Source organism: Pangasianodon hypophthalmus, chromosome 23 (assembly GCF_027358585.1).
Source record: "Pangasianodon hypophthalmus isolate fPanHyp1 chromosome 23, fPanHyp1.pri, whole genome shotgun sequence".
Classification (NCBI taxonomy): Eukaryota; Metazoa; Chordata; class Actinopteri; order Siluriformes; family Pangasiidae; genus Pangasianodon; species Pangasianodon hypophthalmus.
In genome coordinates, this window is record NC_069732.1 from 16,147,962 (window position 1) to 16,163,055 (window position 15,094).

Below are 15,094 nucleotides of genomic sequence, written 5' to 3' on the forward strand. Positions count from 1 at the left end.
AGTGGAAGAACTCGAATGTCCTGCACAGAGCCCTGACCTCAACCCCACTGAACACCTTTGGGATGAACTGGATCACCGACTGCACCCCAGACCTCCTCACCTAACATCAGTACCTGATCTCACTAATGCTCTTGTAGCTGAATGATCACAAATCCCCACAGCCACTCTCCAAAATCTAGTGGAAAGCCTTCCCAGAAGAGTGGAGCTTATTATTACGAATTCTGGAATAAGATGTTCAGCGAGCACATATGGGTGTGATGGTCAGGTGTCCACAAACTTTTAGCCATGTAGTGTATCCTTGGCTGTCCTACATATCCCATAATTTTGTGCGCCAGCAATGTGTCTATAAAAAATGGTGTGAGAAAGCCAAGAGAGCAATTTTTGTGCAAAGTTATCTGTATTGTTTTGATGAGAAATAGCTGGCATAGTCACAGAACATTCATTCTGTTTCCCCAACAATACTTTATTCCATCTGTCCTAACAGAGTTTTGGAACTTCCACCCATTGGGACTTTGGGAATACCACCACGCCTATCTCAGTAACTTGGCAACGTAGTGATGTGCTGTATGCTAGTTTTCAAAACAGATCTCAAACCCTTTCCTTACAGATACATTCATAGCTTTCGAAGCACTGCTTTCCAAGACAGCATGAGACAACATAGTCATCAAGATATCCATACAGCTGCCTTCTGTTTCCAAACTAAAGCTGTGTTTGAAAGTTCTACTCACTACTGCCTACATTGGAAAACAGAGAATTAAGCACTGAAACAAAAATGTTTGTACTCTACAATTAGTTGCAGATTGATTTCCACGGATACCAATTAGCTTCATCTGATGGTCATTATTCTCATTATTCTTGTTCTGTTTAAACATTACTTTAATTCAGTCTCAACTTGCTTTTACAAAATAAGTTTGAGCTGTGTTTTTCTAGCCAAAGTTGTGGATAATCCCTGATTTTTCTCTAAAAACAGAATGTTCTGGAAAATGTAGATATTACCCCTCCTGTTCACGCAAACAGCGTTTTTGAAAATATCTCTACGTTCACAAAAACAGTTTGAAAACAATCACATGAACGCACAAGCCCAGTGATAGTATGTTATAATTAAGCAATATTGCACAAGCAAGAGTGGGGTTGAATGTAGGTACGGCTACGATTCTGCCGTAGCTAATCACAGTCGATATTCAGTATAACTACACAATTGTGAGTGCGATATTGCTTAAATACAACAGTTTTATGAACAAGAAATTAATATCAAGTAACTGACATTTCGGACACAGTATGGTCAAAGGTCCTGTTTATTTTTGCTCCACTAACAGAAATAGATCCTGAAAAAGCTACACTCACTTTATAGCCCATCGGCTAGCTGGCTAGCTGGCTCACAGTGATTTGTACATTAGTGTCCCTTTTTTCTTTTCATCTTCATCTGATGAGCTTTTATTTCCATATCCGCTGACGATGGCACTACCTCTACTGTAGTAACCATTTCAAACTATTGCTAGAATTGGAATTTTATTTAGCGAACACAGACAAGCGGAGTGATACACACAGTGAAACGTCCCAGTGCGTTTATGCTCAATATAAGCATTGTTGGAACGCAGGTCGTCCAATCAGAGTAGTGGACCGGACCTAACTGTTGTATAAATTCTTATGTCAAACACGACATGTTTAATGTTAAGAGCATGTGTATTGAGCAGTACAGAAGAAATAATCTCTGTTTAAAGAGCAGTTTGTACTGCGATGGAGCCAGGAGCAATACAGTGAATATTATATTCTGGCGCCTCCACATGAGGGTGCAATAATAAAACAAAATGAAATTTAATTTCAAACACGTTATCAAATCAGAAATTACAAACCACAAAGTAACAGACTGGCCAGCGGCCATGATAAACTCATTCATAACACGTAAAACCGCAATGAGAGTATGCAGGTTGACGCTGTGACGTTTTCAAAAATGTTTTTTTCCTTCCACGTGAAAGCCGTGGCTGAGGGTGTTTTTGAAAAGCATTGTTTTCACTGACCCTAAATGGTATTTTTATGTGGCCGGGAGGCCAAGACAGAGAAAAATCCACATTTTCAAAAATATTTGTGTATGTGTAGATGTCATTCTTCATTTTGCACTGGGCCTTAATTTGCTTTCTTTTCTGCACTAAACTCCTTAAAATACTTGTGCACATGGATTCTCACAACCCCAGTGTATCGTTACACTCGGCATTAATACACTTAGACTTATGGATCATCACGCTGACAATATCGGATCAGTCGATTTGCAGTTATTCATCTTGCAGAAGCTTTTATCTCAAACGACAAGTAAAGTAGAGACCTTGAGATCACGCTTGGGATTTAAACCCAAACTAGCAGTTGTTAGAGCAGAACCAGAACCCCAGAACTTCGTTTCCTTCTCATATCGATATTGCATCCTTACAGCTCTGGAGTTTAGTTGTTGAACCATTTTTACACACACAATAGCAGAAAAATGAGACAAAAGTCTCCAAACATCTTCAACTTTTGTGAAGTCTCTCAAAAAGCAGTCATATCTAATACTCAGGTGCAGAGCTGACATGACTTTCTGTTAAACGAAGTATCACAGCTCGTGTGATTGTTTACATATTTCACACGTTGTGTAAGGCTCAGATATGTTTATAAAACTCATCAATTTTCCTTATACAGGTCTGCTATTGTCAAAACGTAATATAAAGATGAAAGGCGTAGGTTTACAGTTACAGTAAAATCAACAGCGCCGGTAGGCCTGGAGAGCTGGGAAGTTCTGGAGAAGGTGCCATAGCTCCATGTAGGGGATTAATAGGATTTCTCCCCTTATGTCCAAGCCAAACAATTAATCTCACTCCAGGGAGCTGGAAGTCAAGATGGGTTTGTTTTGCATGAGAATTATTTACATTCACTCAGATGAGAAGCAGAGACATCGCCCTCTGGATTAGGCCAGAGAAGCAGGGTTTCAACAGAGCATTTGTTTGCCATATTTTTATGGACTTGATATTTTGAATGTTATATCAAATATTGTTTGAAGTTGCAGCCAGCAAATCTTTTATTCATCCCAAACTATGTTGTATGTATAAAATTCTCCATGGAGACGTTTAGGGAGAATTCAAGTTTGGAGAAAGGTAGAGGATGTATTTTGAAGTGGAGGAAACGTGTAGAGGAGAATGAGAAAAGAAGCTTGTTGTTAAAAAATCTGTAAAAAATCTGTGTATCTGTATGAAAAAACTCACATTTGGTTGGTTGGCTGTAAATTTGAGTGAAACATTTTAACCAAAAAAAAAAAAGCTTCATTTGCAGGTAATTAATATCAGGAGTCAAATCATCAATAATTATAGCAAGTATCGTAAATAGAGTAGTACATTTAATAACAATACATAAAAATAAAATGTACTGTATAAAATATATAAACTATAGATAATGATGTTTAGTTTCAACATATAATTTATTGAATCAGAGGCTCGGATGAGGATCTTTGTTAGCTCAGTTCATTAATAGGTGACGCTGGACCTGGATGCTTTTCAACACTAAAACAGACACAGTTTTATCGAATTTAGCTCGACTGCTTTATTTCAGCATTTTGTTGTTTATTTGTCCAGGATGGAAACAGGGCTCAGATAAATCTGATTAAATCTAGCGTACTAAAATTAATACTGTATAAACTTAATTATATATCGTTTACATAACTACCTGCAGGTGAGGCTGGAAAATGGTTCTGTGTTATACTTAATTTTTACTTTAAGAAGCTTTTTAAAGAAACAGCACACTTCAATGACTAGCTACACCATATGGCCAAAAGTTTGTGGACACCTGATCATCGCACCCATATATGCGTCTTCTCCAAACTGTTGCCACAAAATTGGAAGCACAGAGTTGTCTAGAATGTTTTTGTATTGTGTAGCATTACAGTTTCCCTTCACTGGAACTAAGAGACTCAAACCTGTTCCAGCATGACAATGCCCCTGTGCATAAAGCGAGCTCCATGAAGACATGGTGTGTGAAGGTTGGAGTAGAAGAAATCGAGTGTTCTGCACAGAGCCCTGACTTCAACCCCACTGAACACCTTTGGGATGAACTGGAACACCGACTGAACCCCAGACCTCCTCACCAACATCAGCGCCTGATCTCACTAATGCTGTTGTAGCTGAATGAACACAAATCCCCACAGCCACGCTCCAATATCTAGTGGAAAGCTTCCCAGAAGAGTGGAGACTGTTCTAGCCGCAAAGGGGGAATAATCTGGAATGGGATGTTCAACAAGCACATATGTGTGTGATGGTCAGGTGTCCACAAACTTTTGACTATATAGTGTATATGCACCTATGTTATAAAATAATTTTATGCAAAATCAAAGAATTAAACTATCGGTCCATCCTTTCCTCTTTTTTGTTTTGTTCTATTTCATGTTTTTCGAGACTTTGGAAAATAATATTTTTCTCAGCTTCACTGAAATTAATTTTTCCCCAGTGGATCAATTACCTGGAACTTGAATAACTGTAGCTCGCTGAATGCTTCAAGGTTGAAAGGTTCAAGGTTCTTTATTTGTCACATACCTTACATACTGTACATGTGATGTATTAATGTAGTGAAATGTTTTTCCATAGTGCCTCTGGCCGTTCAAACCTGTGCTCGTTTGTAAGCAACTTTCAGGAATAAGGGCTAATATGTCTAAGAACTTTTATAGCATTAGTCTAAACAGTCAGGACTGTCTTCGAGACATCAGTGCTCTTTAGCTGTGTGTGCAGCAGTTAATTACTATTAACATTACTATTACCGTTAATTGCTATTAATACCATCTCATATCTATATTTTAAGATGTTTTTTTCTGTACACTTTTATTTTTTGAGCTCTGAGCTCTAAGTTTTGCCTCAAGACCATTTTCCTTTGGCTGACCTTCCATTTGTTTGTGATTACAGTGTGTGAGTTGGTCATGGAGGAGAACTTTTAATTGGTTCATGTTTCAGAAGACCTTCCGTGCACTGTTTATTTTAAAACAAGCTACAGTGATATAGATCACCACTCGGGAGGGAGGGGTTATGGCTTCCTCCAACTCTTTCTTACCAGCTCTCTGCTTGGCTCTGCTTAATCATCCTTTCCCTTTTCTCACTCAGGGAATACCCAAGGGCACGGTTTGAGCACGCTACGCTAAAACTGACGACTGTGGCCCATTAGTCCACAGTCATGTGCTTTCCCACACTTGTCGGTCCTGAGCTATGGTTTGGGGGGATGGGGGAGGCAACGAACTGTTTCATGTACTTCTCTCTCTCGCTCTCTCGCTCTCTCTTTTGCATGGAGTGGAGGAGGGGCAGGCGAGAATATTATCAAAGCGTAAAGGACTCCCTCAACAGTGCTTTACACCAATGTTAACATTTAGGGTTGTGATTTATACATATAGGCATGGCGTACCGGACGTATCCGCTCAGCATGCCGCAGGGCCTCGACCTCAGCTAGAGCTCCGAGCTGCAGCGTTAACGTCCGAAGACAGCCCCAGATTTTTATTATTGCAAGAGAGCAAAGAATGTTTTCATTCTGCTTGCATGTTTCAAGGAGGGGATTGATAAAAGCTACAGGCACTGCTATCAGATATCTGCTTGATTTCCTGTCTGCTCTGTACCCCAATGGTGTGTGTGTGTGTGTGTGTGTGTGTGTGAGAGAGAGAAAGAGGTTGGGGTGTGGGGTGTTTGGTGTGGGCCGACAGCTTGTGACTGAGGGGTGGCGCTGTCTCATTAATCCTCTGTTTTCACACACAGCTGTTTCCTGTTGGGAATATGGACCAGGTCAGGGTGTGTGACACACAAACACACACACACACACACACACACACACACAAACATGGCTGGCTCTCATAGACAATGCTCAGTGAAATACCAAGGCCAACACTGTGAAAAAACTCAGGAAATAAAACTCAACACTAATTTTATTTAGCTTGTGCATTTGCAGTCTGGGTACTCACAGAAGTTTTGAGGGCCTTTTTTTGGGAAACAAGTAGAAACGTCAAAGTTGTGCAACAAAAAATGAATCATCAGTAGATAAGTGCTTGGAAGGGGTGCTTGTGTGCTGACACATTGCTGACACGTTCTGGCTGTTATCTCTTTCTTTTTTATTGTATAAACTATAAGAAAAACGATGATACTTCTATCGTAAAACCTATGATAGTACATGTCATGGCCATAGAGGTCTTTAAACCGTCTGTTTTCATTTGCGACTGTTCCAGTTGGAGTTCTGTAATTTATGAAGGATGTTATAGGATAACATGAACCTTTAAAATGTGTTACTAAAACAAATGAAAGTGCAAATGGAAGCTCAGTGATTGGGTTTAACATTCAGATGGAGCGTGCTTGCTTCATGTAGGTTCCGTTCTTCTCATTTCAGTTACTGCTATTAGGCAGCGTATTGGAGAAGTGTTTAGCAAAATTCAGACAAAGATAGGAACATCCTGTTAGTTCAAGACTTTCCATTCCAAAATTAGAACAAGCTTATTATGCCGCTTTGTTTTTTTTGGGGATTTTTTCTCAGAAATAAGGGGACTTTTGCAAATAAAGGACAAAGAAAGCATGGTTATTTATTTTAGTCCATTGCTACATGCGCAGGCTGTTTGGGGTTTTGAGTCAAAAAGTTATTTTGGAAGTGGCTCAATCGCATTAAGCAAAAGGATGTGTGATCGAATTGTTTTATACTGATTCTGAAATTATGAAATCGGGCCGAACTGATCTCGTTGTGAAACTGCTGAGAACTATTGAAATGTTTAATGTCACCTCTTCTGCTGCATCTTTTAAAATGTTTTTGTGGTCATCTTTTTTACAGAGTGAATCAGTGAAGTATTTCCTGGACAACTTGGATCGGATTGGACAACTGGTGAGTCATGACACCTTCAGTGCTTTATTAAATAGTCCTCTGATCTTTTCCAGTGCAATCGCAGCAGCACATTTTTCTGGTTCTGGTTCTTGTCAGACAGTGCTACATGAGGAGACATGTTGTCAAAATGGCCACTATTGGCGTGTAGTTCTGTATACTGGTTAGGACCAGAAAAAACTGATATGAGCAGGACAATGACCTCATGATGGAGCATCACCACTTACTCTGACATGATTGATCAATGATGTTTAGAAGAGGCTATAATGATGCACCAAAGTTTCTTAGATGTGCAGTAATCTGGTGCTATAGAAATGGAAATATTGTCAAAATGTATTTATATTGATGAATAAATACAGGCACTATGGCTTTACTAATCTGCTGTTACCTATAAAGGCTACTGCTGGTAAGATTGTTAGCTTTCTATTCAGAAGAGGAATGATACACAGCACTGGAGACCACACATTGGTCTTTCTGTGAAAATGGAGCAGATTTGGATATATTGCTAGATAGAGAATTTTTTTTGTTGCTGTTGTTATTTAAGTAAAATGTATAACTTAATCAGTGCTATGGTGAAGTTTTCTATAACGAGTTTATTTCGTGTTTATGGAAGGAGTCTGGGCTGTCAGCGCTGTTGCTTTAAGTTTTCCTGCCACAGGAAAGTCTTCAGGACACAAAAATTGTTTATATGTTATAACATACACTAAGGGATAACAGGAACTGACTTGTTTTGGATTAAAGGTAACTAAAAACAGATAAAAGTATGATATTTGTTAATAAATTGCAAAACTGCATTTTTGGTAAATTGCTGTGGTAAAAGAGGAATAAAACACTAGTCATGCTCTCATTGGAAAACCATCTCATTGTTGATTATTTTTATAACAGCATGTCCTGAAGTGTTTTTTTTCCCATACTCAGTAATAATAATACATGAAGTGTTGTGAGAGGCTTGTTAATGGACATTACATCATCATCTCTTCAGTGTGTTGTGTTAAATTGTCATGGTTTTGTGTTTTAGGGATTTGCCTGGCCATCACGCATCAAGGAAATTGATACCTAGAATAAAAATTTGCTTTCATGATCAGAGTAATTAAAAGATCTCTGCAAAAATATTTACTGGGGTAGGAATGGACACAGTGCTCCTGATTCAATATTACAGCCATATTTATTTGCGACATTATTACGACCTTTTTGACGATGTTTTACTTTTTACTGAAAATGTGCATTTTTCACATGGCTTACTTAAGCTGCTCTTATTAATAGTGTATCTATTAGGCTCATGCTGCATTCATCGTGCTTTGTAAGTGATAAATTTTGTAAGTGATAATGTTGTAATGTCGTTATTTCCCACCGTTTGATTTGAGAAGTGAAAAAAAAAAAATCTGTCATTTATCATCAATCATTTATCATATTTATCATTTTGATGGCCTGACAATAGCCATGGTCAAGAATTACAACTTTGGACTGAATCCTTGTGCTAATTTTGCTACAATCCATAATCGATAAATATCATATATGTTTAATTACCAGTTCATGGCTTGCTGAATAGTAGCAAACGCTGCTGCTGAACTGTGCGAACTGTGTATTATTACTTTTTAATCCTCCCTTTTGATTTTTTTGTGTCTTAAAAAGAATTATCTCCCAAGTCTTCAGGACATCCTCCTGGCCCGGAAGGCCACCAAGGGCATAGTGGAGCATGACTTCATCATCAAAAAGATCCCCTTCAAGATGGTGGACGTAGGCGGTCAGCGCTCACAGAGGCAGAAGTGGTTCCAGTGCTTCGACGGCATCACCTCCATCCTCTTCATGGTCTCGTCCAGCGAGTACGACCAAGTGCTGATGGAGGACCGGCACACAAACCGCCTAGTCGAGTCCATGAACATTTTCGAGACCATTGTCAATAACAAGCTCTTCTCCAATGTCTCCATAATCCTGTTCCTCAACAAGATGGACCTTCTGGTGGAAAAGGTGACCAAGGTGAGCATTAGCAAGCACTTCCCCGACTTCCGCGGAGACCCGCAGCGACTGGAGGACGTGCAGAACTACCTGGTGCAGTGCTTCAAGCGCAAGCGCCGCAACCGCAGCAAACCGCTGTTCCACCACTTCACCACGGCCATCGACACGGAGAACATCCGCTTCGTCTTCCATGCCGTTAAGGACACCATTCTGCAGGAGAACCTGAAAGACATCATGCTGCAGTGACTGAGAAACCAGTCTGCATGTGACCGAACTTGACCACTGTAATTCTTAGCACTGTGAGAGGAGACTGCCTTCTGCACACCATTTCTACACTTTCAGATGAAAAGATAGATCCAGTAGACAGTTGTGCATTACTGATTTATTGTCAGCTGATTGGAAAACAGACTCTTGTATGTGCTTTTGGCCCACTATGTACCACTATGTATAAGACGAGGCATCTGGGAACTGTGATTCGAAACTGTAGTACATGTATATGAGCATATTTGATGAAAAATAACACTGAGCTTTTGTGCGTTTGTGTGTATATGTGAATGTGTATGTGCATGTTTTGTGCATGAGGAGAAAGAGATAGACGAGCAGGAAAGAAGGTCTCACAGCATTGGCTTGCCGAGTCCGCCCAGAGTCGACTCATTGTATGAAAAGACAAAGCGTTTGAGTTAGTCATCATAAAGTGAAATGAATTATCGACTTCCTGTCTGCTCCTAACCACGGCTGATGTCAGTGTCTTCCTCTGAAATAGATAAGGCCTCGTTAATAAAAGACGGCCGGGGACTTCGTCTGACAGCGCCCTTTGTCCCTGATTCAAAATGGCTGAAAGGAAAAACTTTTTTTTTTTTAAACAAAGTTTGAACATCTCTTTACGGTTGATTTTGCTATTTCTTCAAGAATGAAACTCCAAGCACTTCTGTTTCGAACCGGCTCTTTTGCAAGTGTATACTTTCTTCAACAAGGACCAACCAAAAACTGATCTTCTGCACTAACATTTGAGTTTGAGCCCCTGATTTTTCATATCACTGCAGTTTTGTATCCAAACCTAAGGGGAACCTTAAGAACTATTATATCTCAATTAAGCTGGAGATTTGTACAAATACGCAAATTGATTATTTTGTACATAGATTTACATGCCATTTTGCTTTTTTAGACACTTTAACAATTCCTACCACTTATAACTCTTTCTGGGTCACAAGTACTTTTGCTAGTTTGTGTCAGATCACTGGTAATATATTTTTTTTCAAGCATCACTAACTTCAGATGATTAAGGCACTGGTGCTAGTGTCTTGAAATTTCTGCACTACGTGTGTAATTTGTATTTTGGGATGTTACGTAGACGTTTTCTGTGTTTTAATGGTTCGTGCTGTGTATTACGTTTTATCTGAGTAATCGGGGGAGAATCAGTCCAAGCAGGATTCTAGAAAACGCGTCTGATCTTGGAGGAGGTGAAGAGTTCTCCCATGGCTCTGACAGAAAACAACACTGATCTCATTTGACCAGCAGTGTTTCAGAGCTCCCCCACCGCTAGAACACTATGAACTCCTTGGGGGATTTGCAAACGTTGAGAAATCAGTAATGCGGTGGGATTGACTTTTTCCATGGCTGCTTTTTTTTTTTTTTTTTCCCTTTCAGGCAGCCTGTGCTGACTCATGCACTCTGCAGAAACAGATCGACTCCTCCAAGTAAGCCTTTTACACACAGGTGTTAGTTCTGCAGTGGGTTTTGCATAGAAGGCATGTAGGCATGTCCATTCCTTCCCCCGCTGTACTGGGTGTGAGTTATTTTGGCCCTTCTGTCCTGACTGTGAGGAAGAGAATGTGTATTGGGCATGATTTCTCATCAGCTTGTCCAAGACAAGTTCAGGCTTGACAAACATTACATCCTCCCTCCTGTTCAGAAATCAGCAGTAGTCCATCTGCCCCTGATAAAATGTTCTCTGACCGGCCAGGAGGGGGTCCTGATGCATGCTGGTGAATGTGTGCTGTTGTTTCCGACTGTTCAAATATCTTCCCTTGCATATCTTCCCAAAGTAAACAGCTCACACATCAAAGCCTTATTCATTTTAATTCACATGTATTTATTTTTTTCTTTTTAATTAGTCAACATCTAAATTGTGCCTTCAAGAGAGAAAACTGTACTAATGAGTGTTTGACCTAATGTCTAATTTAATAACCTTTTGAAATAATACGACTGTCAAACTAGCAGCTGACAAACACAGTGCTGTTGTTCCACAGAGAGAATGACGCATAATAAAAAACTTTTTAAAAAGTGTTTAAACTCATGCTCATAAAAAAAAAAAAAAAAAATTAAATAAAAAAAATCAGTGTGCCGTGTCAAGAAGCAAATCGAAAGCTGCATCTTTTAAAGCCAGAATGGAATTTCAGTCTGCTGATCATTTCAATATTGCCTTGACAGTCTGCTCTGATAAATATTCACTAATGGCTATCACTGGTAATAAGATCAACTTCCTTGGACTCATTAGCATTTTATAATACTGTACTGTTTCTTTACAAATTGTGTGACTTCTATATGTTTCCATTTTTTTATTCCTCTAGTGACTGTAAAAATTGTGAACATTTCAGATTAACTGTAATACTGTATATAAGAACTGTATAAATTCAGTAAAAAAATGTTGAGTGCCATTTTTTTGAACAGTCTATCCAGTACATACACGTGATACCTTAAGATGTAAGCTGTTACTACTTTTACGGTTGGGATTTTTTATTTTTTTAATCAAACCATGGTTAATACTTTTCCAGAATTTTTCCCGGACTTGTTTTGAGAGCTCCTTGGCCTTCATGATGCTGTTTGTTTAGGTATGTTCTCTGTCAAACTCTGGCTTTCCAGGAACAGATGTGTTTATATGAAGATTACGACACTTGCACACACAAGTCGACTCCGCTCAACTAATTATGTGACCTCTGATGGTAACTACCGTAAGGGTTTTGCACCAAAGGGGGTAAATACTTATGCAGTCACACCTTGTAAGTAATTTTGCAAATGGCTCTATATTGAGTTTTCCTCCCACTTCACTGTTATGTGCTATTTTGTGACTTAATATTCATGACACAACATTAAGTCCAATTCATCCAGGTTGTAACACTGCAGATTGTGAAAAAGTGGACGAATATTTATGCAAATACTTATTTATTTATTCATTCATTCATTCTTCGGAAACCGTTTTAATATGGTCGGGATCACAGTGGATCCAGCTGTGGGTTCAAGCTCTCAGGAAGGCTACAGTAACTCAAATAGTTACTCTTTACACCCGTGGTGAGCAGAAAAGCAAATCAGAATGCACCACATGTTGAACCTTGAGGCAATCGGGCAACGTTTTTCATTTCCAGCTTATTATACTGGCAGATAATTTTGCTTCTTTTTAGAAGTTAATGCTTAAAATTGGCAAAATTGTCTGCAAATAAAAAAACAACAACTTGAATTAAGTAAAAATGTCAAGAAATAGATTTAATAATCTTATATTTGGTTTATTGTAATCTTATGATTGGAAATATTTGATAAGTCTATATATATATTCAAGATATTTTCTCTTGCTAAGATGTCATTTTTTTGCAGTCTAGAAATAATAATGCATTAAAAGAAGCACATTAATATAAATCTATTATTTGAATCACATTCGAACCTACGATCAGAGCTGTAATGCTACAGAAAATGGAGCAACACCTTCTGACCAATCAGAGTTGAGAACTCGACAGTGCTGTGAAATAAATAAGTATAACTGATCATAAGATTGGTTTTTATCATTTTTACCCCTCATGAGCTGTTTGTCAGGGTCCAAATGCTGCTTCTTTCGTTTTACCCGTAACATGAAACATATAAATTATTAGAAAAACATAAATAATTTTCCTTATTTAAATCTGACAAAGGATTCTGAGTTTAAAATGGCAGTTACTACAGTTATTTAGCATTAGTGACAGAAACCACATAGGCAAAGCTATTTGAGATTAATAACTTGGTGCGGTTTGAGGCAGGCATGTGATGAATTCAGCAGGCAGTTTTCTAGCATGGGAATTGGCCAATATAAATTTCCATTACATGGTAGCACAAAGTGGACACTAAACGCTTTTTTTTTCTGATTGAATACATTTGAGGTAAGGGGGGAAATTTTCTGGTCATATGATTGATGTTATGATAATTTTGCCCCACAAGAGAGATGGGCCCCTGCGTTTCCTGTGGATCACTTTGAGTAGAAATCCAAACGGATGAATTACATAAGCTGTTCAAGAGTTCAATTTTGAAAGACGCCCCTCCACCCACCTCCTGCCCCCAGTCTTCACTGCAGGAGGACCTTATGTTCAGTGAAGTGGCATTTAAAGTACAGCGCTAAGATATATTCCACACAAAACAGCACCAACACCAAGTGTGCACTCACGTCCTCATCTTCGTACCCCCAATACCCCCATCCGCACCATCCCCACCAACCCCCCCAACCCCCCAGGGATCTGTGCCACTTTTAATATGTAGTCAGTGAGGGTTGTTTTTTTCCCCCCTCTGGATTTAACGTTAACATCTCTACATTAAATCTGTGCAATATGTTCATCTGGAAACTTTACATCTGCAGCTTATGTGTTTTGGCTCAAAGATCTGGCAGCTCTGGCCTCTTTTCAAGCCATCATCAATATCACTGATACTGTCATTTCACATATCTACATTTAACTTCGCCATAGACACAGAAGCCTGAATCCAGTGACACACACCTACACCTTTAACACTATATAAAGGACTGAGATGATTTCGGAGCTCACAATTGCCTCTTTCTTCATGTCAAGTTTGGCTTATTCCCATGAATTAATACTCATGACTCTCGTGATACTCATGATACTCATGATTATCCTTGCATTTCCTCCAGGTTGCCTTTCACTGGTCTTATAGTGAACTCTGATATTTAGTTAATCAGCCATCAGTGTGAGCAGCAGCTGCTGTTGAGGATCTGCCAGAGGATTCAGCTGACTATAATAATGTGTGCTTTCAGTTTGCCATGAGGACAGTGAAGGAGAAAGGAACCATTTTTTTACATGATGAACTTCTAGTCTGGAATACATGTCATGTTATTGGGAAGTATTAGGAAATCGCCTCCTGTGTGTGAGAATAGCGAATGAAACTTTTTGGGGACAAATGTGCCATCTGGTGGAGAAGACTATAGCTACACCTCACATCTGCTTCATTAAAAATGTATCCTCTGACTAACATGCGGAAATCATTGAAAAACTATCATTTATACAACCTCAACCTAGAATTTTGGTTTATGCACAAACCTCTACTCTTCTGTCTCTAAGTAATCGGGGTGTAATGATACACTCTGGCCACGATTTAATTCAATTCGTGATACTGGCTTCGCGATTTGATTCAGTTTGTTTCTCAGAATATTTTGAACAAAATTTGAATGAAGAAAAATGATGACTAAAAAGACTCCTTTTTTATTTCTGAATCATAAACAATGCAAAACAATGTGCATTTTATAAATCAAAAATTGCTATGAACAGAATTTTGTAAAGTTTTTTTTTTAATTTTGTAAAATATTTTAAAATTGCTATGAACAAACATTTTGTAAACATAATGGACTACAGGTTCATCATATCTTAAAAATAAATAAATAAATACATGTATAAATTCTCCCAAAAATTTGAATGCATAAACAAAGTCTCTGATCCAGTGAAAATGATTGATTGAAACATAATGAGCTCCATAGCAGCACCTGAGGCACCATTTTAACCAGAAATAGAGCTCCAAAGTCGGCTAAAATGTCCGAAGTCCACGTCTACTACTCAGTGCTACTGAAGAGATCTTTTTAACAGTTATAACATGGATGTGTAACCGTATAACCTATAATGTGTGTTGGTGGTTGTGTAATGCTATCGGTCACTAGATGATTCCCGGTAATAGCGAATGAAAGGATGTGATCATGTAACCAGCATGCTCTCTATATATTTTAACTGTACGGGTTGAGCAGATTGGGACCTCTAGTGTTCAAACAGTGCAACTGCATTAGATGCAGAATTAACAGAATGCTGCTTTCCACGATGTGAATCATACATTTCCAGGATGCACGTTTTTGCATCATGACACCATGAATCATTACACCCTAGTAAGTAATCTTCTAGAATTTTATAATTGCTGCACCCTTCTCTTATCAATAAAAGCAAAGTGAAAACCACAGTAGCCTGTAGATCTTTTCTGCATTATTAATTCTAAACTTTGGAATGATCTTAGGCAAGTATACGAGTGGCTTCTCATATTGAATGATCACATGCATTTTTTT

The 15,094-nt window shown here is 38.7% G+C and overlaps 1 protein-coding gene across 1 annotated transcript in view; it reads left to right on the top strand.

Moving 5' to 3' along the window:
- The window catches only part of gna12a (guanine nucleotide binding protein (G protein) alpha 12a), a 38,975-nt gene extending 27,701 nt beyond the window's left edge, over positions 1-11,274 (top strand). Inside the window, exons 3-4 of the mRNA XM_026929726.3 lie at positions 6,799-6,849; positions 8,479-11,274. Coding sequence (XP_026785527.1) covers positions 6,799-6,849; positions 8,479-9,048 — 621 coding nt within the window. The 3' untranslated portion in view covers positions 9,049-11,274. The remainder of the gene's footprint in view (positions 1-6,798; positions 6,850-8,478) is intronic.
- Positions 11,275-15,094: the final 3,820 nt, after the last annotated feature.